General features: G+C 41.4%; 2 protein-coding genes across 6 annotated transcripts in view; one reads left to right on the forward strand and one right to left on the reverse strand.

Annotated features, from left to right (window-relative positions):
- Positions 1 to 25,926, reverse strand: part of IQCA1 (IQ motif containing with AAA domain 1) — a 115,017-nt gene that overhangs the window by 85,200 nt on the left and 3,891 nt on the right. For all 4 annotated transcript variants that reach the window (XR_011141769.1, XM_068947778.1, XM_068947777.1 and 1 more), the window contains exons 2-5: positions 17,981 to 18,308; positions 14,289 to 14,399; positions 11,655 to 11,843; positions 10,861 to 10,932 (exon numbers count right to left, since the gene is read on the reverse strand). Coding sequence is in view for 3 of the 4 variants with exons in the window: in XM_068947778.1 (XP_068803879.1) it covers positions 10,861 to 10,932; positions 11,655 to 11,843; positions 14,289 to 14,399; positions 17,981 to 18,308 (700 nt within the window). In the remaining variant the exon portion in view is untranslated. The remainder of the gene's footprint in view (positions 1 to 10,860; positions 10,933 to 11,654; positions 11,844 to 14,288; positions 14,400 to 17,980; positions 18,309 to 25,926) is intronic.
- Positions 19,388 to 25,926, forward strand: part of ACKR3 (atypical chemokine receptor 3) — a 68,896-nt gene continuing 62,357 nt past the window's right edge. Inside the window, exons 1-2 of one of the 2 annotated variants that reach the window (XM_068947785.1) lie at positions 19,388 to 19,544; positions 25,342 to 25,452. The gene's annotated coding sequence lies outside the window, so the exon portion shown is untranslated. Of the gene's footprint in view, positions 19,545 to 23,555; positions 23,703 to 25,341; positions 25,453 to 25,926 lie in introns of those variants that run through there. The other variant, XR_011141770.1, reaches the window with a different exon arrangement.

Consider the following 25,926-nt stretch of genomic DNA (forward strand, 5'->3'; position numbering starts at 1 on the left):
GAATCAATTAGCAGAAGAATGAATGGAAGAGAGGATAATCCAGTTATGTAATGCAATGTGTTTTACTCTTCAAAGTTAGTGACCATCTCACATATAGGTGGCAGCACATGTGAAGAAAAGCCCAGGACTTTGCTAGTTTGAGTTGAAGTAAACTGGGCCTTCCTGCTCTGTTCTTCCACCATCAGAATCTATAGAAACTGTCTCTACGCTAGCACATAGACGAATTTAGAGCTGAAATTCTCTTTGCTCTGGTGATGTATTTTCTAGTGTGCTCCAAGTGAGAATTCTAAAGGACCCCTGCAAAGGCAAAAAAGCTTCTATCAGAAAGTTTGCCTAGCTTATATTTAAGATCTGCTATTCGGTGTTTTTCCAAGCTTGGACCAGGTTCCAAAAATCACTAACAAGTGCCAAGCAAATTTAGTTTCAAAATATACACCGTGGGTTTGCACGCTGTCCAAAGTAAGCGCAGAGGCCCCATTCAGGAAAGCAATTCACTGCCTTCCCTGCATCTGCACTGTGACTCGCACCATGGAAAAGGAATTGGTCAAGGCCACCGGTGAGAAACTATTCAGAAGGAAATGAGGAGAGCAGCGTGCTTTTGAGAGGCAGTTCTACATGCTCCGTTCCTGGGTATATCACCCTAAGATGTTGCCTTCACTCCTTTCTCAGTTTCCACAGAAGTTAAGCACTTCCAATCTTCAACAGCAACTATTTTCAAGTATGGCATGACTGCTATTAACAACTATTTACTTGTATTTCACCTTAAATTCCCAGTGGCCCCTTTCTTAATGTCAAAGGAAACTCAGGACAGCCATTTCTAGTACATGCGATGCTACTTTCTCAATGCTCCTTTGCTTGCGAACTAGAGGAGAACCTGTGAGGCCTGCTTTCCAGTTCATGCTCTAGACACAAAGTCCACTTCCCTTAGGCACTTTCACACTCACCTATCTGCTTCACTACAGTAATGCTCGAGAGACTGCTTTTCTTAGAAGTTCCCATCAGAATACTATTGTCTAGAGGTACTGGTACCAGTGCTGCTATGAAGTAGATGAGCCAGCCAGGGTCAACGTGATTTTTCTGTCTGCATGTATTATCACTGTCAAGTCTGTGAACAGATTCTGTGTTACAGCATAGAGGACAACCTACTGGATTTTCTAACTAGATGTTCACCGGGGAAGGGCGGGAGGAAGGCTTGGTTTATTTAGAAGTACGTTCTTCAGCAGTTCCTGTCAGCAATATGAGAAGAAAGGTGATACCAGGAAGAAATTTGGGAATAAGCGAAAGAGAATGGAAGAGTATTTCCATGAGCAAAGCTATTGGTGCTGAAAGCTGAAGGCTTTCTAGTGGCCAGAAAAGGCCTCTCCCATCTCCTCTGGGTGTGAGGCAGCTCAGTGTGAGACAGACCCAATGTTATCACTAGCTTACCGGGGCCAGCCTGCTGAGGAAGGGCACCTGCAGTCAACCGAGAAAGAGAGGTTCCTCTGGAGGATGAACCTGAATGGTTAAGGGTGAGGTTTCATGAGATGGCTCATCAAATTAACAGCTTATTGACGATGGAAGGGGGCAGTACCTCTGCCTCCACCCTGCTGCTGGATGTGTGGTCCCTCCCTTTTCTTGCACAGGCTCTGGCACTCAGCTGACCCTGCAGTGAACCAGTTCAGCTCTCTGAGAAGTGGAAAATAATCCTCTTTATCTTTTTTTCCTTCTTCCCCCTACCTCAGGTTAATTCTCTCCCAGCACAATGAGGTGAATCGGCCAACCAAGGAGGCACCGGAGTGCCAGAGCTATTGCAAGGAAAGCAGCGAGTGTGTGTGACAGGAGCAACATAGCAGGACAGCCAGTGTGGTGGCACAGACGGGATAGACTCATTTAGCTGTCCTTGAACCTTCATCCTCTGCTCAGCTCCTCCTCTGAACTGATCTCCCGTGACCCCTGAGGGAGCCTACAATGGTTAGCTATCAGTCACTGTGTATTTGCTACCAGCCTATCTTTCATCATCAAAATCGAAGCCAGACAAGGTAAGGAATGTCTGAACTTGTAAGAACTTGTGCCCATGAGCAAGACCAGAAGTAAGAAATCCTTATCTCTTAGTGAACTAACACAGACTACGTCTACACGAGTCCAGAGGTATAAAGCTGGTGTGGACACAGTCCAGGTAGCTCTAAACTGGCTGGCTCAGGTGCTGACAGTTACAGAGCTACAGAATATGCCCAAGTCTGCAAAATCCAGCCAAGGACCTGAAGAAATATTTGTGCAGCTACCCGTCTCAGCTTCACACAGTTATCAATAAATCTGCTCATATTAGCGTATGAGCTGCAGTCAAAGGCCTAAGACTGAAGTACAGATATAACCTTGTAGACCATCTTGCAGAAAGAAGTTCTGTTGACTTCCCCTGCATATTTTTCTCATTTTCATTTCTGAAGACTGTTTGATTAAAAAAAACAACAATCAAACCGGTACTATTTCTACCAAGAAGAGTTCAATAACGCACCTTCAATAACTCACAGAAGAAAGGGATGAAAGAGAAGGGAGAACACTCATAAGACTGTATTCTCATTAGACTGTCTTCACTTCCAAACCTATTCCTTTCTTATTATTAGTATTTTCTAGATTAAGATACAGTCATTACTCATGAAAAAGGGTTTATTTACATGGAGGAAAAGGCTGTTGCTGATGTGAAATATGCTGTTGCTTGATTGCTTCTATTGCAGGGAAAGTGGAGCTGGCTCAAACCTAGGAAGCTAGATAAGCTCGGGTCAGAGGGAGGAGAGTAGGTGTTGGAAAGAAGCCAACAAGAGAGTATGACATGGTAGGTATGAAAAGACACTTGATCCGAGTGGGAGTCAGTGCTGGCTAGCAAGCTGTTGTGATGAGTAACAGAGATGCACGTTAATAACAAATGACATCCTTTGAAGTTGGCCTCGCAATGAACAGGCAATGGCCAAACAAGGGCTCCTCCTATAGCGTAAAGTTTTGGCAATAAGGCGCTTCAGCTCAGATGGGTGAGGGAGAGCATGAAATGACTCATTTATCACAACCACCTCTGCTCTTCCTGAAGGATTCATGGCAGCCTAATGTGGAACATACGTAATGCTCCATGTTTGGGTGAAGACCAGGAGGCTTACACATGTAAGGAACTGAAAGCTGCCTTCTGTTCTGGGGGAGGAGGAGGGAAGTGTTGAACAGCAGTGAAAAATCACACCATGTATATTTGATTTTTAAATAAAACAGTACAGGTGAAGGTACAACTCGCCTGACTTTTCATTCTGTTACTTTGAAATCAGTGCAGTTACGCCAACAAAAATGAATTGAACTGGGTCTCTCTCAAGATCTTTCCAAGCAAATTCAAGCTGGCTGGACATGAAAACTGACTGAAGAACCATAGAGAAAAAAGATGATAGGCAGTCAGTTTAGGTTATTAACTGCAGGAAAAAGGTGCTGACACACGAGGAAACATGAAAAGAACTGAAGTGTAAATGGGCTAATAAGTAACACCGAGACGATCTGAAAAATTGTTCCCTTGGCCTATAAGAAGAAATCCAGACGTACTTATGGATGTGAACGATAACAAAGAGGAATCAGTTGATAGAGCTGAGCTAAGGAATGATGATAAAACACATAAAAGTTGAGTGCGGAAGTTAATTTAGCCACATAACCTAAAAATAGACACTTACAAACAGCAGCAGAAGGCCTCTCCATTTGAAGAGATACAACAGGATGTCCAGATGATAGCAGTTTAAAAACGATATAATTGTAGAATTGTTTTAGCTATCAGTCCTCTACCGTTTATTGTGTGTTTGTGATGCATTTTCATGGAAAATGCTTTTCATCTTTTGTCAAATGAAAGACTCAAACTGATGAAAGGAAACGGTCCTAAGGGAACCTGTGCAATGGAAAGTGTGGAATGCTTGAGACAAAACCTTTAAAAAAAAAAGGGAGGAGAAAAAAAGCTTTGAATAGCATGAGTAATCTGAATTAGAAAATAGTGTTTCCATCTTCTTGCTTTGCAATTGGAGAAAGCAACCATGTTAAGCTTTTTCATTTAACCAGAGGGTTCTTGTCCTAGTCATAAAAATACAGGTCATCACAAAGCTCACCAGTTTGAGTTCAAGCTGTTCCAAAGCCTGACTCAGTAGTGAGGACACATCTGCAAAACCGAGGAACTTAAATTCCTCTTTCAGGACCTCTCAGGTCTTGTAAGGGAGATGGAGTCTATTTAACAGCCTTGGTGGGGTTTGTGTTCTCCTGTCTAGGAGCAGAACTTTGAAGAAAGCATGTGGCCAAAAAGGGCTTTGGTCATCTGAAGATGCGTGAGAAAATAGGCAGAGAAATGGCAGAAAGAGGGCCAAGACACATGGCTGCTGTGAGTGGAAGGTTCTAAACAGCTCCAGCAGAACCTGTGAATCTTGGTATTACAGACCAACTTTGCATGCACCCACATGCTTGCTCTAGAGCTCCGAAGAGTTATACTGAGACAACATGATGAGTGCTGTTTTTATAGCCAGCTATGCTTAATGTGCACGTTAAGGAAGACAAAAGCCAATTTATTTTTAACATCACTTCTCTAAGCGCCTCTAATGTTTCTACTTCTGAATCAAAGGGAGGCATTCTACAGTAAGGCACTAATAAATAGCTTTTCCTTGGGGGCAGAAGCATTTTTCCATCTTTAAGAAATTTCTTTGGCCATGTGAAATTCAAATTTGTTAACTTGCCCTACAAACAGCAACTCATTTAGAAACAAATTACAAACATTAGATGGAGACAGTGAACTTGATAATGCAATGCTGCCACATCAGTTGTAGAATAATGCATCTTAATGAAGGCTTCCCATGTGAATAAACCATTATATTTACAAGCTTTTCACAGTTAATGACCCAGAACTGGATAACGAAACTCACATTTTTAGTGTGGTCCTCTGTCAGCAAAAGTATACATATTAATAATTGATGTTGCTGTAAAAATAGGACATAATATGAAGATTCCTGAGTTTGTGGGAAAATAGGACTACATGCTCCATTAACTTAAAATGCTTATCTAATGTTTGATGGGCTTTGTCTTTAAAATCCTTGTTTAAATTAATAAGGCAAAATGGACATTTGTCTAAAAGAGAATTTTATTCCAACTCATCAGTCACAAGTATGCTGATGAGCGAGCTTGCTTGATCTTCTCTTCTTTATTTCTTCTCCCCCACTCCCCTAAAGAGAACTCAGGTTTTATGAAAATGCAAGACTCATCAGTGGAAGGAAGGAGAAATTCCCTACGTATTCCAGGTAAGTCAATGTGATGAAAGTCTCTTAATGCTTTCTCTTTTAGACTTTAGGAACTCAATTGCATAGATCACTCTTTCCTAGGTTAAAAAGTCTGCCTTTCTGCTTAGTCAGCTCAACAGCTCTTTCCAACACAGACTGCTTTATTGTTCATTATAAAACACTTAGAGGTGTGCAGCCTGGCTGAACACGCTTAAGGCTACAGTTCTACATATAGGATGCCTCACGCTGTGGAACTAACTGCTCTTCAATTGTTCCATTAAGACTACACTTACAAGGAAAGATAGTCTTCATTTCAATGAAATAAATACATTTCTTTTTATTTCACGTTTTAGGGCTAACACTCATATTATGCCTGAAAGGTAGATTTACTGCGGCTTTTATTACTGGGTACTTAATCCAGGATAGCTTCTTTTCTTTGACCTGAAACAGCATGGCTGAAACAGGCGGCACAGTTTTATGGGTTGTCTTTGGTGTATGTTCTGCTAAAGATAGCATTGTCCAAAATTGTAATCTTTAGACATAGTAGTTGTGTAGGTTTTTGCTTTAGTTGCTCAATTTCAAAAGTAGTATAGTTCGCTTCTCTGGAAAACTTTATTTTCTAAGCAAAATAAGTGTTTTTAATAGTCATTTATTTCTGTGAGTAGTGAAAGCGCCACTTTTTACATTGGGACCACACAGATAACTAACTCTGTACTAGAATAATACAGGAATTCACAATCCAAGCAACTGCGGTCCATTTCTTTGCTCAAGACTATTATTGTACTGACCTTTAACCTTTGATTCAAATTATCTTTAAAAGATTAACATATAAATTAGCTATATTCTTTCTTTCTTATTTTCTCTATGTATTTTGCCTTGCTGCAGGAAGAATATATTTTGAAGAGCTCTCTTGCCTGATGAAGTATTTGTTCATATAGGTGCCATGGTACGCAAATGCTGATAGCCATATCAATTATGTAACTGAATTCCTAATTTAGGCACAAAAAGGAACCACTAAGCAAAATATATTGCATTCATTAAAGCTTCCCTACTATATGATTCACTTCAATGGCTTTGCCAATTAAAATAATTGTCATATGCATTCAAACAAAGCATTTGTGGTAAGAGGCCTTGTTAGAAAAATATTGAAAGTAGCTGTTTTATGCATTTATATATTACATAAATAAATATTGACATGCAACATTTATTAAAAAGATTAAAGAAAGATAAAATTTGAAGTAGAAAAAACACATTTTTATTTATGACCATACAGGTTTATACAAGTTTGGTTATGTTTATTTCAGATATTATACCTGGGCTTGCTGTCAAACCACTTCTACTAAAAATGGGAAGTATGTTTTGGAATCTGGGTGGCAGTGATTTAATTGTTAGTGTGACTAGCTAATGAAAGCCCAACATTTAAGTAGGTTTCTTGTTTCCCAGCATCTTACTATTTAGAAAATAAGCAGGTTTAAAGATTGTAATGAAAAAAGGGCAGAATAGTTATTACTATTTAGATTTGTATGTATGCATGGTGAAATAACATAAAGCTCTTGGTGCTGACATGTGAAACGTCATCTAGGTTGTAAGTAAAACAAGGGACGTTTTACACTTATGCTTGATAAAAACAAACCTGGGGTGCACCACTACTGGAACTTGTTTGCCTGCTTTCAGGAGTTGAAGAAATATTTTATATTTTACTTACTTATGGATTTTGTAGTTTGCTAAATTCCATATAATATTTATTTAGCCACAGCCTTTAATGTTTACACAGAAGGCTATTCTGGGAAATAGTCATTTTTTCTGACTGAAAGAAATGAAATATATCTATCAGGAATTCAAAGAACAAGAAATGTTTGGCAGACTGTTTTCTCAGATATAAATAAAACCATTACCCAGGACAACATGCCTAAATTAGGGTATGTTTAAAAGAGGTAAGAGTGAGAGAACAGTTATTTATTTAAGACCACATAGATCCTTTCATGTGAAAAGGATATGGAAGGAGGAGAAACAGTGGAAATACTATAGGAGAAAACTGAACATCAGCATATGTTGTGTCACTAACTCCCTCTGGGCAAGGGCTGAAATCATGGTATAAAACAGTGTCAAAGCTGCGTAACTGCAGCTGCATAGCTAAATCAATAGATATACCTGTCAGACAGGAGGACTCTTATATGAGTGCACATCCAAAGTACCCAGGGCTCAGTCCTATAAATTGCTTAAGCATGTAGAGCGCATGGCTGCAAAGGGATTGATTACTTGTGCACCTTAAGTAAAAAAATGAGCAAGGGAATTTGGAATACTCTGGCCTCAAAGCTGCAACATTAGGCTGAGTCCCTAAATTGGGAAGGATTTTGTCTTGTCTTTTTGTCTTCCTTGTTCCTAGGCTCCACCTACACTTCCACAAATTAATTGGACTGCAGACGGTTTTTCCTAACGTTTTATGTTAAAACAGCTTTTCTTTTCCTCAGAAGCCTGCGTTCTGAGATTATAAATTTAACTTCCTGCAGGACCTACCCTGCTCAGAGAGTCTGTTAGTGAAAGAACTGAGTGTAGATCCATTAGTAGGGCTTGGGCTTTTTTGCACGACTCTGAAACAAAGCAGTTACCATAAACCAGTTCACATGTGCAGTTATGCCAGGCTGATAGCCAGTTTGCACTGCCACAATATGAAACAATCATAGTGTCCTTTAACTTGCTGCTTAATGAAAGAAAATTTATAAGCCAGAAATAGACATGGGGAAGTACATGCCAGCTTAAAAACTGAAATAAATTATTCTGTAACTGTCAAATAGTCAGAGCAAGGAAACAAAGGTTTGTTTGGGTAGCACATGCAAGTTTTCAAGACAACTTAATGTGCTTTCTTGCAACATCAGTGCGGCTGGTGTGGCTTAAACATAAGACCTAGGACTGGAACATCGGTCATGGTGTTCATGCTGGGACTGGTAGTAAACAGCATTGTGGCAGCAACACGAGGAAGATCAGGAAAAAGGTCAGGATACAGTTATCAAGATATATGCGTTCTTACTGAGGCTGGCTTCTTTTTACAAATTAAGCCAGTATCGCGAATTGTGATTTATCGGAGATTTAGAAAAACATGTGCTGAGGGAATCATGCTGTTTCTGCAATTAAGCTTTAATAAATAATAATAATAATGAGGCTTTACTTTTGAGCCAAGAAAAATCTCTGGAACATAGACTTCTACTCTGTCATCAAGTAAAAGAAGAAATAGAATCAAATTCCAGAAAACATACATAAATTTTTCTGCAGTAAGTAGACAGTAAAGAAAATAACACTGTGAAGAGCACAGTGAACTAAGCCAAAGACTGGACAATTGCTGGACTATCTTTGTTGCTCATATTTCCATACCTTTTAGGCGGACATGACTGAATTTTCCCCCAAATCATTATTCAGAACTTCAAACTGATTAGCTCTTTTGCAAAGCACTCTTTATATGAAAGCTAATATACACATTTTAAAAATAGCTGTAATTACAAGAGAAATTATATTTATTGCAGTTTAAGTCAGGAGTCCTTTGGGATGGACTTGGAGTAATGGATGGCTAGGTCTTCTAATTTATCTAAGTCGTGCAGCATTAGAAAAGCAAATTCAACTTATTTACACATGAAGATCTGTGGTCATTTTTTAGAGGGCTGACATGATCATACATCAAAGGGACTTGACCTTTGGAGCTCACTGCCTATCTATCAGCATGAACCAATGTCTGCTTGCCTCTTACTTCCTTTGGAGACCATAGAAGGGAATGCGGCATGAAAAGTACAAGAGAAACATGAACGGGGAATATGAAAACACTGCAAAGATGAACAGATTTCTTCTATTTAGAGGTATCCGTTTTTCCCCACATCCTTTGATTAGATACTTGATAAAGAGTAATGAGTCCGGGAGTAGAATTGCAAACATCAATTCTCTTGCTCCTAAATGGAGGTCAGGAAATGAATAGACCGTATGTGTTTGGTTTGAATTCCCCTCGTCCCTATGATCACATAGATTTCCCCCCCCATAAAATACAGTAGATGGCTGTTTACATCCCAGTTATCAGTTACTCCTACCTTCGGCCACCATGAAAAGAGTGCTTGGCTGTGAACCCTTCAATAAGTGATGCCAGACTTAGATTTCCTCCCTATGACTCTAGTTTCAAGACTTGCCAAAACTGTCATGGGATTTGATAGGAAATGACCCCCTGCTGTGCAAAAGGTGTAATTTCTAGTTTATGTTCAGTACATCCCAACTTTCAGCATTTTCCGTCTATACTGGTTAAAATCTCTGGGAATTTTCTTTGTCCTAAATAGAAGCGGAAACACCTACAGCTCTGTTTACATATGCTGGCCACATTTACTGTTAATGCCTAGCAGATATTAAAGGTTATAATCCACAAGGTGTTTTCTGCATTTAACTCAATGTAACTTAGGTCAGTGTACATGTTCCTTTTTTTCCAAAGATAAGATTTTAAGGTTGTTCTTAAATGATGATACATGCATGTTATATGTATGCTGGTAGGCACAATTAGTTTTCCTAAACCCATCGCATAGCTAGGCGTAATTCCATTTCTGGGTAAGAAAATCATTCAAATTCTGCCTAGGAGAAGCAGAAGGTACGTTTTAATTCTGAATTATGCGATTATTTAATTCTCATTTAACAACTATAGACCACAGAGTTATGAATAAAGCTACCTATTACACAGCAGTGATGAATGCTTCTGTAAAGCAGCTCTAGAAAGTGGCTTAACTAGAACTCCATAAAAGGGAGGCATTACTGTAGCTGGAGTTGAAGGGAGCTGCAAGGCTTGACAATTGTGTAGTGCCTGATGAAGGCACCAAAAGAGCCATGGGGAAAGATGCTTTGCTGAGGGAGGAAAACGTCATCTGTAAAGAGCCTATCCTATTTCTCAGGCTCCTGCTAGGAAGGAAGAGGTTGGTGGGAGGAGGAGATGTACCTTCTCTGATTGTGGGAGGAGGAAGAGAAGATTCTTTTGTCTGTCTGTCTCGTAAGTAGGGGTGTTTTCATTCTACTTGTACCCCATGCAGTCTCATTGACCATGGAGAGCTGTTTACTTCCCTGTGCTTTTACAGTATGCTCTGAGGAATGTTTTGGTTCTTTATTTCCATATGCACTTATGGAAATAGGAATATATTAATATGGCAGTTTTACTGCCATACTTACTACTCTTGACATACCCACACCCTGGCTTTTAAAGGGGTAGGAGGAGAAGACTTTGCTACATTACTTCTACTTCAGGAATAAGGCAGCTCAAGTATCTTGGCATTATGAGTTGCAAACTGATTAACACAATTTCCTTGCTCTGTCATGTCTGGGTCAAATTCCCTAAAACCCAGGGCAAATTCTACACCATCTGTTTCCACATCTGCCGTATACATTGGACTATGTATATATATCACAAGAGCATGCAGCATAAGACAAATTGTCCTACTTCTGTGCCATCTATTATTTCAGTTTAGTTCTGTATTCCTTAGAGGCCCCTTTAAAAATACAAAGAATCTTAGAAATTAATTTCTCATTTTCTGTTAAATCACAGAAGTCTGAAGAGCAAACAGACGGTAGTATTGTATATTCTCTAGGTAGTACCACTCACCATCCCCAGGAATATCATCTCCTCTTCTCTCATTTTCTCTATTTTCTTGCGCTGGATAAATCCACGCCAAATCTGAATAGTAAACAAAACTCTAATGAGATAAATAGGTCTGGTTACAGCTTCCTTTACTTTGGCAGACACAGGAAAAAACAAATAGAGGAAGGAAAGGCACAATATACAATTGAATCTATTACTCTTTAACAGGTTGGCATCTGCTGTATTTTGCTTTAAACAATTTCTGAAGTTTCCTGTTCCTTCACTGGTATATCTAGCTTCTTAACACAACCCCATCAGGGTTGAAAAAGTGTTTAGACTAAAGACTTAGACTGAACTGCTGTTCTCACCAGGCTGAATATTCACATAGTTATTTATGTGTAAGGACTTTTTTTGGAATTTAGCGTTGATCTCCCTTTCTTTTTTTTTTTCAGGATTTGGGATGAACTTTTTCCCTGGAGACCACAGTAAAAGGCATGAATTCCTTGAGATGCCCTGGATTTCAAGGGGATGCCAGAAAGATCAACTGAGGTCATAAAAATCAGGATGGAAAAACATGTAAGTTATAAAGTTGCCCTGCATTGCCAGTGCAAGATTGTTCCCATTGATCTCACATCTATGGTTCTGTCTCATTACTTTAAATGGTTTAAATGATGTATTTTACCTTACTAAACAGCCTGAGAGATATCCTTTCAGACTGTTTCTCATCCTATGAGCGGTGTTTCTGTCTACTGCTGTCCTTCTGAACAAAACATTATTACTTAGTCCTAGCGGAACTACTGTTCTGAGATAGATTTCACCTTTTGAATGCAAGTGGCAGCATGATCTGGATTTGGACCTATCTTGCCCCAAAATTTAGCTCGTCTATATCTCTTCTCTTCAAGGTAGATTTGCTTCATCCATGTTGCTCGAAGGCGGTCTTGACGAGCCCGTTCTGCAACCTGGATCATTTTAATAGCTTCTTCAAAAGCCATGGACTGGACAGGTTTCTTCAACAGTGCAGCCAAAAGTGAATGGAAAAAGCAGAGTATTAGAGTTACAGTCTAGAACTTTTTTCAAATCCTGATTTGTGTTTTGTTAACTGTCTACCTGGGTCAGCAAGTGAAATGACCAATGAACTTTTTGTGGAAACTTTCCAACACGAAACATCCCCTATCACAAACAGGAGGGCTTTCTGTCTTAGTGCTACCCTGGACTATCTTGAAAATTTGCTAACTTGAGAGAGACTTTTTTTCTGAGGACGTTAAGGAGAAAAGGAACCTGACACGTTGATGTGTTTTCTACACGACTATAGTTGGGTAGGGCTGGGCCTAGCAAAAGATGGATGAAAGATGGAGAGAAGACAGATGCTACAGCTCTGAGCAGCATCCCTGAGCAGCAGGGACCTCCTGATGCTAGAGTGGGAAGCAAGAACAGCTCTATACAGCTTATGCTTTCTGCTGAACTTTATCTACTTGAGAAAAAAGGCAAGAAGAACCACAGGGCTTTGTCCAATAAAAAAGAAAATTCCTTAGGCTACGGAATGTGTTCCTTTAATTTTCCCTCTAATTTCTGAAGGGATGGGTTTCTGGAAGTGCTGCTGGGCTCCCAGCTCTCTTACTGAATGAAAGAACAGGCTGCTCTGGGCCAGCCCAGACCTGGTCAGCCCAGAGCAGCTAGAAGAGGCTTAGGGAAAAATATATCAGAGCAATGCAGCTGGAGAGAGGGACTCTCCCTTCTCACTCCTGAGAATTCTTGTTAACTCCTCATCTTCCCCATGGATAGGCTGAAGTATTGTCCTTTACTGACATGAATCCCTCTATTGGAGACAGTTCACATTTGATGCTTCTATATATATTGCATAGAGCTCACTATACTACATTTTCAGCAGGGCTTCCTATAGCAGAAATACAGAGAAGGACAAACGATCTGCAAAGTAAACACCTCTGCCGAACTACACCGTTTTTAATGTACACTAGAGCACTTCTAACAGCTCTGCCACAGACGCTTAAGAATACAGCGGTCTGTTACCAGGCAGTCAGGACTTCCTGAGTGTATATATTGCTTGCTGTGATGCATGTAAAAGTGCTGACAACCCTCTAGCAATCCTAGTGGTGATATCTGAGGAGGAAATCAGCAGACAAACTGTTCTGGAAGTGCAGCATAGGGCACTGGACTCATACTGTGTTCATGTGAGATTGTTTTATTCAAGTTCATTGAGTCCTACACTTCTCTTGGGGCATCCTCTTAAGGGAGACCTGGACCCTGCCAGAGCCCAGAGCCCGAGAGCCCAGTGTTCCCAGGTGAGCTGGCTGCACGCCAGCCTTGTCTGTAACTGATGCCAGTCTGGAATGGGGGGATGAGAGCAGAACTGGGGGAAGACATAAAGGCTTCACGACGTAATCTGCTGAAAGAGAGGATCTCCACAGCACCTAATATCTGACCACTAGAAAGTGCAGAGAATTTACACAGAGATTTACTGTGGAGGCTGGGAGGACTGTAGCTGCCCATTAGAGTAATCTAGCAGAGAGCATCTGCTCTGTCTGTATAGGCTTCCTCGTTCAGACCGGTGCTGTTTTGTCTCCTGGGAACCTTCCCTCGGTTACTTCGTGGGATTGATAGTACCATGTGTGCAGCAGGCAAAGAGAATTCCCCCAGCAGCACAATTGCTGTGTAGAGTTCAATGGCTGGGGTAGTGCGGCGGTTTAACTAAGTGGTCTCAATGGCTGGGGTAGTGCGGCGGTTTAACTAAGTGGTCTGATCAGAACTGTCTCTCATGGCTATAACATCTATGAATCTAAGTTGTCCAGACATCTAGGCACAGTTGTTTATTTCGGAAGGTTAGCAACCACTGCTTGTAGGCAGTATGCCATTTTCAAAAGGTCAAAAGTATATCAAATCCAGAACAGTCTTCACTGGAGCACTTAAACGCACTTCTCTGTAATGACTTTTGCTCTGCCAAAACTCAATTTTCTACCCCTCCTAGCAGCTGCAGCTCTATAGCTGTACAGAAGAGACTGCAGTCATTGTTCAGAGGTTATAAACAACTGAATGCTAATAGTTATGCTGATGTGAACTCTGAGTTTTGCCTGTTTCAAAGCCTGGTTCAGTGAAACTTAAAGCTCAATTTGATTTCAGTAGGACTAATTATGTGATGAGAGTCAGCTAGGTAACAAAGCACGTATTAAACTTGGCCAAAGTACTGCCCTTTCTGTTACACTCATGCACAGCAGAGTCAATTAATTTCAGTCTTACTCAGACTCAAGATGTGACTGGGTGTTGGTAGACATTAAAAAAAAAAAGTCAGTGTTACTTTCTATTTGTGCCTTATCTGTAAACAGGCTTTTATTTTCTAACTACTGTCAAAATACTTTTCACTTTAGTTGCTCATATGCTCAGATATGTTTGGCTATGAGGAAAAAAAGAGTTATTGTATATGTATGCAGTACACTTACCTGTGTTTGTAATCCAGCTTTAAATAAAATCTGAGCAAGGAATTTCTCTCTCTCCAAGCCTTTCAGCTTTTCAATAACAAAATACCTTGGGATAGGTATTTCTATGTCTTCCTAGGGGAAAAAATAGTCACGGGTTGCTTTTTTAGAACTGCATTAAAATCACATTACTTATTAATTGAACACCTTTACAATGTAATTAAATTGGACTGAGATTGTTGAATTTTTGGAGTGTTAGGGATTTGACCTCTGTAGTGGCTGCTGGGCTGTTACTTTGCAATTGCTTAAGGCCTAATTCAACAACAACAACAAATAAATCAACCCAGTTTCTGAACCATGGCAGCCGAGAAATCTCTCTTTTCATAATGGCTCAATTATATTATGAAACTATTAGAACAATTTGGCAGGATTGCCAGTAATTTGAACATGATGTCCACTGAACTGAATACCTCTGGTTGTATGATCATCCCACTTTTTTCTTTTTTAATCAGCATGAAAAATAAATCAGCTGTATTGTATTTTTGAAGCATTACAGGAACCAAACCAGGTTAAGTCTGTTCATCTACAGGTACTTCTAGGCTGGTCGTATCTACGATATCTCACCTCTCAAAATCAATGGTGATTAGAAATGGCTGTCTATTTTCATTTCCGTCATTAAAAGAATGCAACTGATTCACATTTCTACTGATTCTTTTCCTGTAGAACTTCACTGATGTTGAGTAATGAAAGAAAAGACAGAGAGGCAGGGGAAAAGTATCCCACAAGTTCAGATGCTGCAGAATGGAATAACCTGTTCTTTGCATTGAACACCAGAGACAATTCTTCAAAATAGTTTCTGGCAAGTGTATTTCTTTGGGGGGCTCTTCATAGGTCTAGTTCATATTGGTGCAATAGTCCTAATACCCTGTTTCAGGAATGTCTAGAATATCTGCTCAAGCAAATGGTTTACCTTGAGGGACAGGGGGAGGCAAGCAGTAGAGTTACCCTGTCATGCTACAAATTGGAATAGCACAGTCAAATCACAGTTGTCTCCAGGTATACGTGAGCACTTGGTCCTTCGGGGCGAGGAGACAAAGACAGTTATAGGACTTGATGTTGTACTATCAGTGCTTTCTGTGCTGCTAACTATGGCAACTGGTTTGCTTTAACTGGCTCAGTTAAAGTTAAAGACCTTTGCCTTGGTCCTTTGCAGCCTCACTGACACCTCTGGTGTGGACAGATACAGTGAGCAAAAGCAGAAGAAAAGTGCTGAATGTAAGGAACAAGCACCACTCCTCCCCTGCTACAGGCACGGGGTGTAAATATGCTGCTTGTGAACTCTTAAGGCCTTGCAGTTTCTAGAGCAAGAATGTGCAGGAAAGGCTGTGCCAACGAAAACAGCCCCTGTGAACTGTCCCCTTACCAACTGCACTACTACTCCCCCCAGTTGCATACTGCAGTCCAGGACATCCCTATTATGGCAGCCTAAGTAAGCTTCCCAGTGGGATTGCGTTTATCTCTTGATTTTATCAATGCTGAGGTCTGTTTCTGTCTGTATGTCCAGCCAAGCTCTCTGTTTGCACCTTCCAAAATAGTGATTGTTAACGGAAATGATTTTATGTTGCCTTATAAGAGTGAAAATTGCTCTAGAATGGATTACAAACCTGGCTGTCTATAAGTATAAGAAACCAGCGGTTTGTCTGGTCATCCCTGCAAAGGATGAGAGGGCTATCGTGCTTAGTCAGGTAGCAGCGCAAGTCAGTCAGCATAGGGGTGGTGAGTATCTCTGGTCTCTAACCTGGCTTTAATTCCAATCATTTCTGGAGCATGAATGACTTTTACTCACTGTAAAGAGTAGATAGAAGCCATAACACTGGGGCAAGGGAAGCGGGGAAGACTACTTCTCTTTGCAATCACTTTTTGGGGCCAACACTGGGGAAAAACTAGGCTTGTGATGTTTACCTTCAAGATAAATTGGCTGCCTTTTAATCACTCCCTGTTCCACGGGATTTCTGTATCCAAACACTTTTAAAATTACACTTGTAAATGAAGTGACTGAGTGTTGGAAGACAACCACAGAAAAAAGCGAGGCACAGAACGGGAGAGAGAGGAAGCTTGGACTTAGAGTGACATAGCAGAAAGTAAAGGAAGTGTTCTGCAATATCATCCGTAAGCTGTAAAGTGAGATAGTACCTCTGCTGTGTTCCCAGTTACAACCATGCTGGATTTTAGCCTGTCATAATTTGGTGAGAAGAAGGATGCGGGACATCCCTTCTTAGCAGATTCTTTAAGAAACAGAATTGGTCAAGTACTGGCCAATAATTTTGTTTTGGAACCAAGACTGTGCGATTATTTTACAAAAAAGCCTACTTAAATGTGTGCTCTTATCTACTGTGGGGAATAATTATTTCTTTTAAAAAATCCTAAATACATCCAGTGCTTTTTTGTACTGGGCAGGTATGTCATGCCTTCTTAAAATTAAGATGTGGTGCAGGAATTTGAATTTGTTTTTTTTTTTTTTTGTAGATGTCAGGCATTCCTTTTCATTATTGCCAACTTCTCTCTGTGGTAGATTTACCGAGAAATCATGAAAATATCAATATTTAATGATTTCTAAATATGATTTGAACGATCAGTTTCTCCAGAGATGTATTTATACTCTCTAGTATGCCTTCTCATAGTTTAAAATAGTTCTCTGCTACAATTTATGTAGCAGGTAAAGAGCTAACTGAAATTAATGGCAATCACTACACTAAACTTGCAGAATGAACTACACACGCAATTGCAAACAGTAACGTGTTCTGAAATCTAAAAATAATGCTATAATGATATTAGGCAATTTATTTCACATTATAACCGAGGTCTGGAAAACAGTGGTAATTTAAGCTTCAACTCAATTTACTTTTTCCTTTAGAAAAGCTGTTACCAGCAGTACCTAAATTTGACAATAGGTGGAGCTGTCTGCGAGAAAAGTAACTATCTATTAACAGCTAGTTATTTTTCGTGTTGCTTTTAGAGCACGACTCCCAGACTTTACCTTACTGTCATATTCATCTGGTTTAGTGGGCTGTTCTTCAAGGAGCTGCTTCTGCATCAGGCAGTTCTTACCCTTGGATGTTAAATATGCTCCCAGCCCCTCCCTATTTTGCAATAAGAGGCTTGTCTCAGATTTATCACTTTGGTAATGTTTACTGCTAGCTACTAGACCCGACTACACACCTTTTAGCTTTATCTTTAACCTCTGGAAGAGCCCTGAGGCCAAGCTGATTCACAGTGAAGTAAAGGGCGGACTGAAGTGGACGGTAGCTGAGTTATCAGCTGCCCATCTTCTATCTAATCCCATGCTAAAATCAGGCAGTCAATCTGTTGTCATTAATACTGACTAGGCTAATATGACTTCATGTTAGGACATAACACATCTATGAGAAAGATCCCCAGAGCCTGTCTGTGTTGCTATGGAGAAGCAGAAATGCAACATACTGATCACACAGATCAGCTTTTAAAATCTTGCTCCAACATCTAAAGCACACTGTTGATCACTTATATTCTGAGGCGTTATCTTTAATATAAAAGATGCCATAACTACTGGTCACCTAGCAAACTATTGAACAACCAGGATGCCACTTGGTACAACTTCACAGTCAGTAAATTTGACTGCCCTTAAAATACAGGCAAAGTTCCTGTGCTCAATTTGCTCATAATAGAAGTAGACCTACCGGTAGAAGGTCTAGATCTTGTAGGATATCATCAAAGTAATGATATTCTGACTTCTCCAGCGTCACCATGTCATTTTTCAACTCCAGGATCCGGCCCATCACGGCCTCTAGCACTTCTTGAATCACTAGTTGCTTTTGTGGGCAAACAGTTTCGTCGTAGGCCATCTCCAAGTTATGGAAGACTTGCATGTATTTGATATAGAAAGTGGCTAATGTTTTGAAAGCTGTCCCACGGTCCTGCTCTGGCTTGAGGGACTTGTCTTCTCTCTCTCTCTGGAGTAGGACTTTGAGAGCTTCTTGGGCATCTTTCCATGCCTTATTGTAAGTGCTAATTGAAAAGAGAAGAGACTACTTTAACCAGATATTAAAAGCAACAGTTAGCACACAATGGTACCAGGCCTCTGCAAGTGTAGGTTTCTTAACAATGTAAGCCTGAAAATGCAAGCCACTTAATTTCTAAAGATTTTAACTAAAATATATGTTAAAGACAATTAGCAAGAAGCTACACCTTTTGACAGTTTTAAACACAGGAATCTTAAAATACTGTTTTATCAATGGAAACTCTTAAGTTAAAAACTTCTGGACTTCATCCAGAAGAGCAAAGAGCTCTGTGAAAGGACATAAGCATGAGACATGAGATTCAAGGCACTGCAGAGCCGAGTGTGCAATTGGATGACCAACGGCTGTGATTTAAAAACTGACCTTTAATGCTTTTTCCTCTTCCTCCCTTGGTGGCAGCGGGGGGGGGGAGGGGGGAGGAGGGGGTAATAGTTCCAAAAAAACATTTATGGCTATCATGATGTAAAACATAGGAGTGAGCTTTAACTACATGATGGAAAGGTAGCAAGGTAGCACCTCTTACTAGAGTAAAAGGTATTGCTAGAAAAACTAATAAATTCTTAGGTAGCCAAGTCCTTCCTTAAGTCTGAAACAGGTAGAAGCTTTCAAGCTAATTTGAGGCTGGGAAAAAGAGATCTGAGTTTCATTCAACCGTGCTAATTGAGGGGATAATTTAAGAGGAAAGGTGTGCCTTTCCCCTGCTTAGGAGGGAGAAAGGTATATTTAGGTCTCAGTGTGTTTGACATGAGGAAGAGCTGAAGTTTCTGAAGAGAGTGCTGCTTTTCCCCCATCTTGTCTTTGTAAAATGGTTACTCATTGCTAAATGAGGGGGTAAGGTTTCTAAACCGTGCCAACACTAAAGCATAGTTGCGGGTGCTATTTCAAATATGAATTGAGGGAAAGTTTTAGGGTTTTTTCCTATTGAGCCAATTATTGTTCTTCAAGCAACTGCTGAACATCTGGTAAAGGGGCTAGAGGGCAATGTGAAATGAAAAATGTCACCTAAGGTGAGCTTTGCTTCGAGAAGCGATAATGCTGGTTACTTAGGGAGTTCTGCTCTTTTGGCAGGAATAGCTGGAGCTCGGATGTCATGATAGACTGGCTGTCAATGGATTTTCATGGCGAAGGCAGACCAGTACAGGGTACTGTGGAAAGTCGCCCTAAAGGAGCAAGAAATGGACTCCAGGCAATGTGGCCTGTATTCAGAGAAGAGCCCAAACAGCAGGTTTGTCTTTGAAAGGTGATAAAACCTGTGATAGTTAAAGGTCACTTTAGGTCCTGTTCTGCTTTGTAACTTGTCCCTTGCTAGACTGAGACTGCCTCTTGGAAGCAACGGGCTTCAGAAAAAGTTATAGGTCTTTGAAAATGCTTCTCTAACAGCAAAGCAACAAAGCTGCTGCAGTGAGATTCAGTTATGCTGGGAGAAAAACAATTTCTTTGTTGGAGGAGGGGAGAGCAGTGGGCACAGGCAACTGGGAAAGCTGATTTTTTTTTTGTTTCTAAGAGCAAGAAATAAGGCTATTAGCCTCAAGAGTGAAAACTAGACCCATCCGCATGCTTAACTTAGCTACTGCTTGCTGCTCCTAGAACCTCTCAGAGAAGGAAGGAAAGAAGCAGCGACCTTTCAGAGCAGACCTCTTGCCTGTCTGAGCAGCATTGAAAAAATGCTTGCATACTAATTCTTACAAGAAGGCCTGGGCAGCTGTTAACTTCTGCTCACGTTTGATAATAAATACAGAAGTTGGAGCTCTGTCAGCTGATGTTATCGTTCTCAGTCTCAGAGTACAGAACGACCCACTTCCGCTGCAAGTGAGACCAAGGAGAGTACAGGACAATACTGTAGCATACAGGCTCACCCCCTGCCTCGAGTGTCGTGAGTGTGGGGTGTGCACTCTGTGTCCAGGATACTAACAGGAGTGCTGGGACTCATTGGAGTAGTCAGCAAAAACACTAACAATCTGAACCCTGCTATTGAATTTGCACAGTTAACTTTTTCAAGTGCATATTATACTTTTCAGCTGACCTGGGTTTCTGCAGGATGCAGCTGGTCTTGCTTTTCCTAATGCCTCTGCAGCCCACCCAGCTCTTTCCCCTTCCTTTTTTCCAACTTCATTTACATCCCATTGCACCAACTGAATCAGTCAATTGCAGCAATTAACCCAGGTGCAGGAGATGAAATAAAACCAGCAGAGTGGAGAAGATGGGCACAAACAAGACCACCACTAGCTTTGACCTGACGGCTTGGCCAGTTGATCAATGGGAGTTTTGTACGCTTGCTCTGAAATCGGGACTTGGAAGGACATATACAGATGAGATTCACTGGGTAGACCAGCAGAGAAGGAAACAATGCGGTATTGTACTTTCTTAGCTATGCCTACCCAGAGTCAATTTGATAATGGGGAGGTTATAAATCTTTGAGGAAGTCTGGCTTTGTAGGTTGTCCCCACAACTATACAGCTGATTTATGAACAGTGGGTATCCTCAGGCTAAAACATTTCAAATGCAGGTTATTGCATACAGACAATAAGCTGTAATGCAACAAGAAAAGACTCCACGATCGTCCACCCTAATTTACAATAACCTCTCTCTTTCTCTCTTCTCAAACTGAGGAATGTCAAGTGTTTCCCCTGCTGAGCCATCTAATATCCAGTGTCTTTTTATATTTTGAATGACTTTTTGAGGGGAAGGGGGGATCTAGCCCTTCGGAGTGTGTTAACGCAAGGCAATACAAATGGAATGTAATCGTTTCCATAAAGCATCAGTTTATCAGATAAGCATAAGATGACTGCAAGCCCGTTGCTATGGGTCTAATGTCAAGACTATGGATATTACGATATTCTTGGAGCAGCGATGGTCTGTGTAAATGAGGGCACAGAAAGGACTGATCCACAGCAAAATGAAGTATTAGAGTAAAGAAAAAGGAAGAGAGAGACTATGTGGAACTGCTAGGGCTAAATTTGCAGCTGGGGTAAGTTGATAGCTCGAGTGACCTTGCTGCAGTCAGGGTGACTTGCACCTTTGCAGGATCTGGTCCTTGTGCTTCACATTTGTTAGCCAGGTGACTGGGAACAGCAAATGCTTGATAACTGGACACTGCCAGCAGAAATGTGATTCGAGCGTCTCTTTGCCTCGTCCTGATTTAAAAACTAGAGGACACAAGCACAACCATTTGTTTCCCTTCCCCAAAATGGGATCAAAATAATGATGTCAGCCTTTTTACTAGTATCCAAATGGGAGCACTTGTACGCTAGTTTCAAGGATCAGATGTGCTTTGGTGGTGTTTTTAGCCCTTTCAGGCAGCCTGGCAGAGTTGCTATAATCCTGAGAAGCCTTGCAGCTTTGGAGAAGCAGCGTGTGCAGAGCGTGCGTGCCACGCTCAGTCCCTCAGCGTTGTACCTTGCTGAGTGACTCGTGAGTTCAAAGGTACTAGGAAAGAGTAATCCATATGCTCAAGGTTATGCGTTAAAAGTAAAGGACAAGACTGAATGTCCTTGCCTGTTAATCAGACAGCATGTGGCCCCTACATCGTTATCTCAGTTTTTCTCTATTTACTCAGTTCTCCCTCTGCATTAAGCTGTAAACTCCCTCAAAATTGCTTCCATACACCGAAGAGGGAGTATGAAACTGTCTTGAATGCACAGTCTTTTTATTTACTGATACTGGTGCATCTTGTAGGTTTGTTTCTATTCTGTAACTGTTAGGATGTGAGCTGCATCACAGACGGGTAAGAGAGAAGGCTACTGTAACCCTGATTCTGTCCATCTTCAGCCATATGCTTAGCTTCTCCACTGTCAAAATAGACTCTCTGCTCTTAAAACTGAGTGCCAACCTGACCTCAGTGTTTTAAGAGTGAGGCCAAGGTGTGAAGCTAGACGACTTGGGGCATCCTGCAGAGTTACATCCTGCTTAGCAACACAAGCATATGCATTGGGTTCAAACTCTGAAGGGAGGCATAAGAGGAAACATGAAGCTGCAGAGGGCAGAGGATGATCTGGAGAGCAAGTGTACTAGTGGAGTTAACCAGCATGACCGAATGTGATTTTCCTACTCAAAGCATAAGACCATTACGTTCTGGGAAAGAAAGAAGTCTCTCTTGATCTCTGCATATATTGTATGTGTAGCAGTATAAGTATTGCTGCAAATTGTCATAGCAACTACAAAATAGGATTGTTATGGGGAAAATCAACAACGCTGTAATAGGATGAGGAAAAAACACATGAAGTGACTTAACTCCAGAGCCTCCAGAGTGCTTTCTGGCAGCCTGATAGCTTTAAGGGAAGGTCAGGGCTTTACCTTCTAACCAATGTCCCTTCTTTTCTCATCACTCCCACAAGTAAAAACAAAGTCTAATACAAGTATTTGAGAATCCTCTGTGCTGTAGCATGACTTCTAGCTTGAACATCCCTTTTATTGCTCAAAATAAAGCCTGATCTGCTTATTTAGAGTGAAGCTTACAGATGTGTTTTTCTGCTTAAGTTATAATAAGGTGTTTACAATCTTGCCAAATTATACATTGCCTCGTGTTAATATTCCAGGGCCCTCTAACTTTACACTTTTGCTTGACCCATCTCTTCTTACACTTAGAATCTAAGTCTGTTGTTTTTCAGTACAGCTAAGATTAGCCTGGTTATTTGCATTGAACTGGCTTTGAGTCTAAAGCCTACACCTCAGCAGAGGAAGGATTTGTGTTGAGCGTGCAAACTGAACCTCAGACTACTCTTGAACTATTGGTGGAATGTGGCATCAGTGGGGTTATTCCTGTGTGAGTGGGGGGGGGGGGAGTTTTTTGTTTTTCATTTTTTTTTAGCTAAAGTGTCTTGGTGTGTTTATTTAGCTGGCAAAGAGAACGCTATTTCTGTTATTCCAGGACATGGCATAATTTGCACTCCAAGTTGTGTCTATCTGGATTAGTGTATGAGTAGAACCCAGGTTTCCTTGATGCCTGGCTTTTCTGTGCTGTTCTCTGAAGAGAGAAATACCTCACGCTCTCGCACCGTGTCCAACCCATGTCAGCACACAGTGTGGCACTGCATGGGCCCCATGAGAATATGCTGGTTATTCTGATGGATGGTCACGTGTGAAGAGATGGAAGGGAAAACCCTTCGCGCAGAGCTGGGGCAGCTCTCTTCACCTAATATGGAAACTCCTTTGCATGATTATGTGAGTGGTAAGTCATCCGTGTTTTACACCATATTTCTGAAGTGTCTACATTGCCCTGGCAAACTACTTGCACAGACCAAGCCAACAGGTTGGTGCAGAGCCAGGAACAGACGAGACGCTGCGGTGCAAGGCTGCGAGTGAGCGAGACACAGGCCCAGCGAGAAGGAAGTGTGCACAGGGGCCAGTCCTATGGGTCTCGCTCCAGATACGTGAGGCTTGGGAGGTCTGCCATTGTGCTAAGCCCTGGGCAAACAGGAGGGAGGGGGATCCTGCCTTGCAGCATTTGTAAAATAAAAAAAAACCAAGAGACAAAGGTTGGGAGGGGAAAGTGACACCCTGAGAGGAAAAGGGGCTTGCACAAATGCTGCTGCTTTTCTTTTCTCTCTTAAAATCACCAGACTTAAACTGCTTGCTAGGCTTACTCAGGTCAGCCAAATACCTGATGCCTTGCAAAAAAACCTGCCCAGATATTCTGTGGTGATTGTGAGGCTAAACGTACTGTAGGTGTAGCCCTCTTTTTCTGTTTCCACTGTTACAGGTAAAAATTTTGGGGAGGGGGAGGCAGAGGCATGCACGCATAAACAGAGACTGATATGGCCTATAAAAAAAAAAAAAAAAAAGCGAATTGACTTAAATGTCTGAACTGATTCCTGTTTTAAAAACTTTTCAGTTGCAGGCTGGAGCAGTGTTTAACTTCTGGTTCTGAGCTTAGTCGGGCCTGCTTGCCTTGCTTCTAACATAAGGCTGGCTTTATAATTTATGCCAAACTCTTTAGCTGGTGGTGAGCAATGTAACGTTGCTAGATGACTTCCCTTTAGCATGCTTGCTCTAGCCAGTGATGTTTTGCGAGGTCAAAAGCGTTGGGGGAAATTACAGGATAAACTTCAATAGGCTTTGGTTGTTACTGGGGAAGAAAGCATATACAGCCTGCTGGCATTGTTAATATGAACAGCCCTTTGCTTCTGTCATCTCCGATTTCAGTCTTTGGTACTACGACAGAAAGCGAACAGGGGATAAAAGATTTCTGTGGTATAAATGTAATGGAAAACCACAGCAAAGGCGAGGAAGCCTGCTTCACTAAGCACTGGCTGTAACACTGCACCTCAGTAGTTCTCAAGCACCTGCTCTAGCCCAAACTCACAATGCTGATTGGAAAAAAAGGCCCTTTTCTTACAGGAGGGCATTGTGTGGGTGCATTTCAATGGACTAGAAGCACAAACAATTAAGGTGGGGGAGATGTTACTGTAGGCTGAAGGTTACCGCTCGCTGCTTGGCCCTCCCGGGGCCATCCTTCCGTGTCCAACAGGCTGCAGCTCACCTCTCGTGGGCTGGGGGGTGGCCCTGTGCTTTCAGCTGAGGAAGGGCAACAGCAGCAGCAGCTTCCTCCCCTTTGCAAGCCGTGTTCCTCCTTGCTAAGGAAGCAGGAAAGGATGGGGAACGAGAGCTGTGGTTACTTATATCCAATTACCTCGTAGCATCACTGCAGCAGATACTGCAGGAAGCTATGTTTGCTGAGAGGACGAATGAGAGGGAGAGAGTTAGAAATGGGCTGGAGCTCAGAAGAACCTTCTTGTTCAAGCCCTAAGCGGCTTTTGCCTATCTCACATTTTACTGGGTATGGCACTGAGGTTTATTTCAGCATTCACTATCCTGTGTCCATATGCTTGTTTTTCTTCCCTGGGAAAAGGACAGAGCAATCATCCACCCAACTGCCTAAAGTTGCATGCATAAGAGGGCAAATGCTTTGTTTGGGTGCTTTACCTCTGCTAGCCTCCCCATCAGGAGGCTTTAAACTCGACTAAAGTTAGAGCTGTCTACTCAGTTTCTTGCTAACTGTAGCCTCTTTTTTCACTGTTTTCTAGCACAAGTGCTGCTGGGATATTTCCACTGACAATAATGCTTTTCCCCAGAGGAGACAATCTACCGGAAATGCACAAGATCTTTCTGTACCTGCTCATTAAGGATGAAGGGAGGTATGGGACAGACTCGAAGTTTTGAATCTTAGTTGTGATCATTTTGATTCTGTCTCTGTTTTCCACTCACCGGGGGTAGAAAAAGGGGCAAAGAGGAGTCCGTGAATGCTGGGGAGATGTACGGGAGAGAACATGAGAGGAATGCCCAGGAGGAAGCTAATAATTGTGGTGTTTGGATGGAATTTGAAGAATATGGCCTGGGGCCACATGCTGAATGAGGGGATAAAAAGAAATATTCAGCAATCACTGAATGAGGCTGAGGCCCTGCAGGGAGAAAATAGGATGTGATCACAAAATAAGAAACTGCATCGTAATGCAGCCACGTAAAGTGGGGAGAGGAGAGGGGACTGCACTGCCAGTTTCTTACATTTTCAGTGCTTGGTTTAGCAACCTTAATATTCCTTAACAGAGCTTTAGGGATGTAATATAAAATACATAGCTCTCCTTTGGTTGCTTTTGTCAGAAACAGAAGAG

The sequence above is a fragment of the Struthio camelus genome, chromosome 6 (genome assembly GCF_040807025.1).
Source record: "Struthio camelus isolate bStrCam1 chromosome 6, bStrCam1.hap1, whole genome shotgun sequence".
Taxonomy (NCBI): domain Eukaryota; kingdom Metazoa; phylum Chordata; class Aves; order Struthioniformes; family Struthionidae; genus Struthio; species Struthio camelus.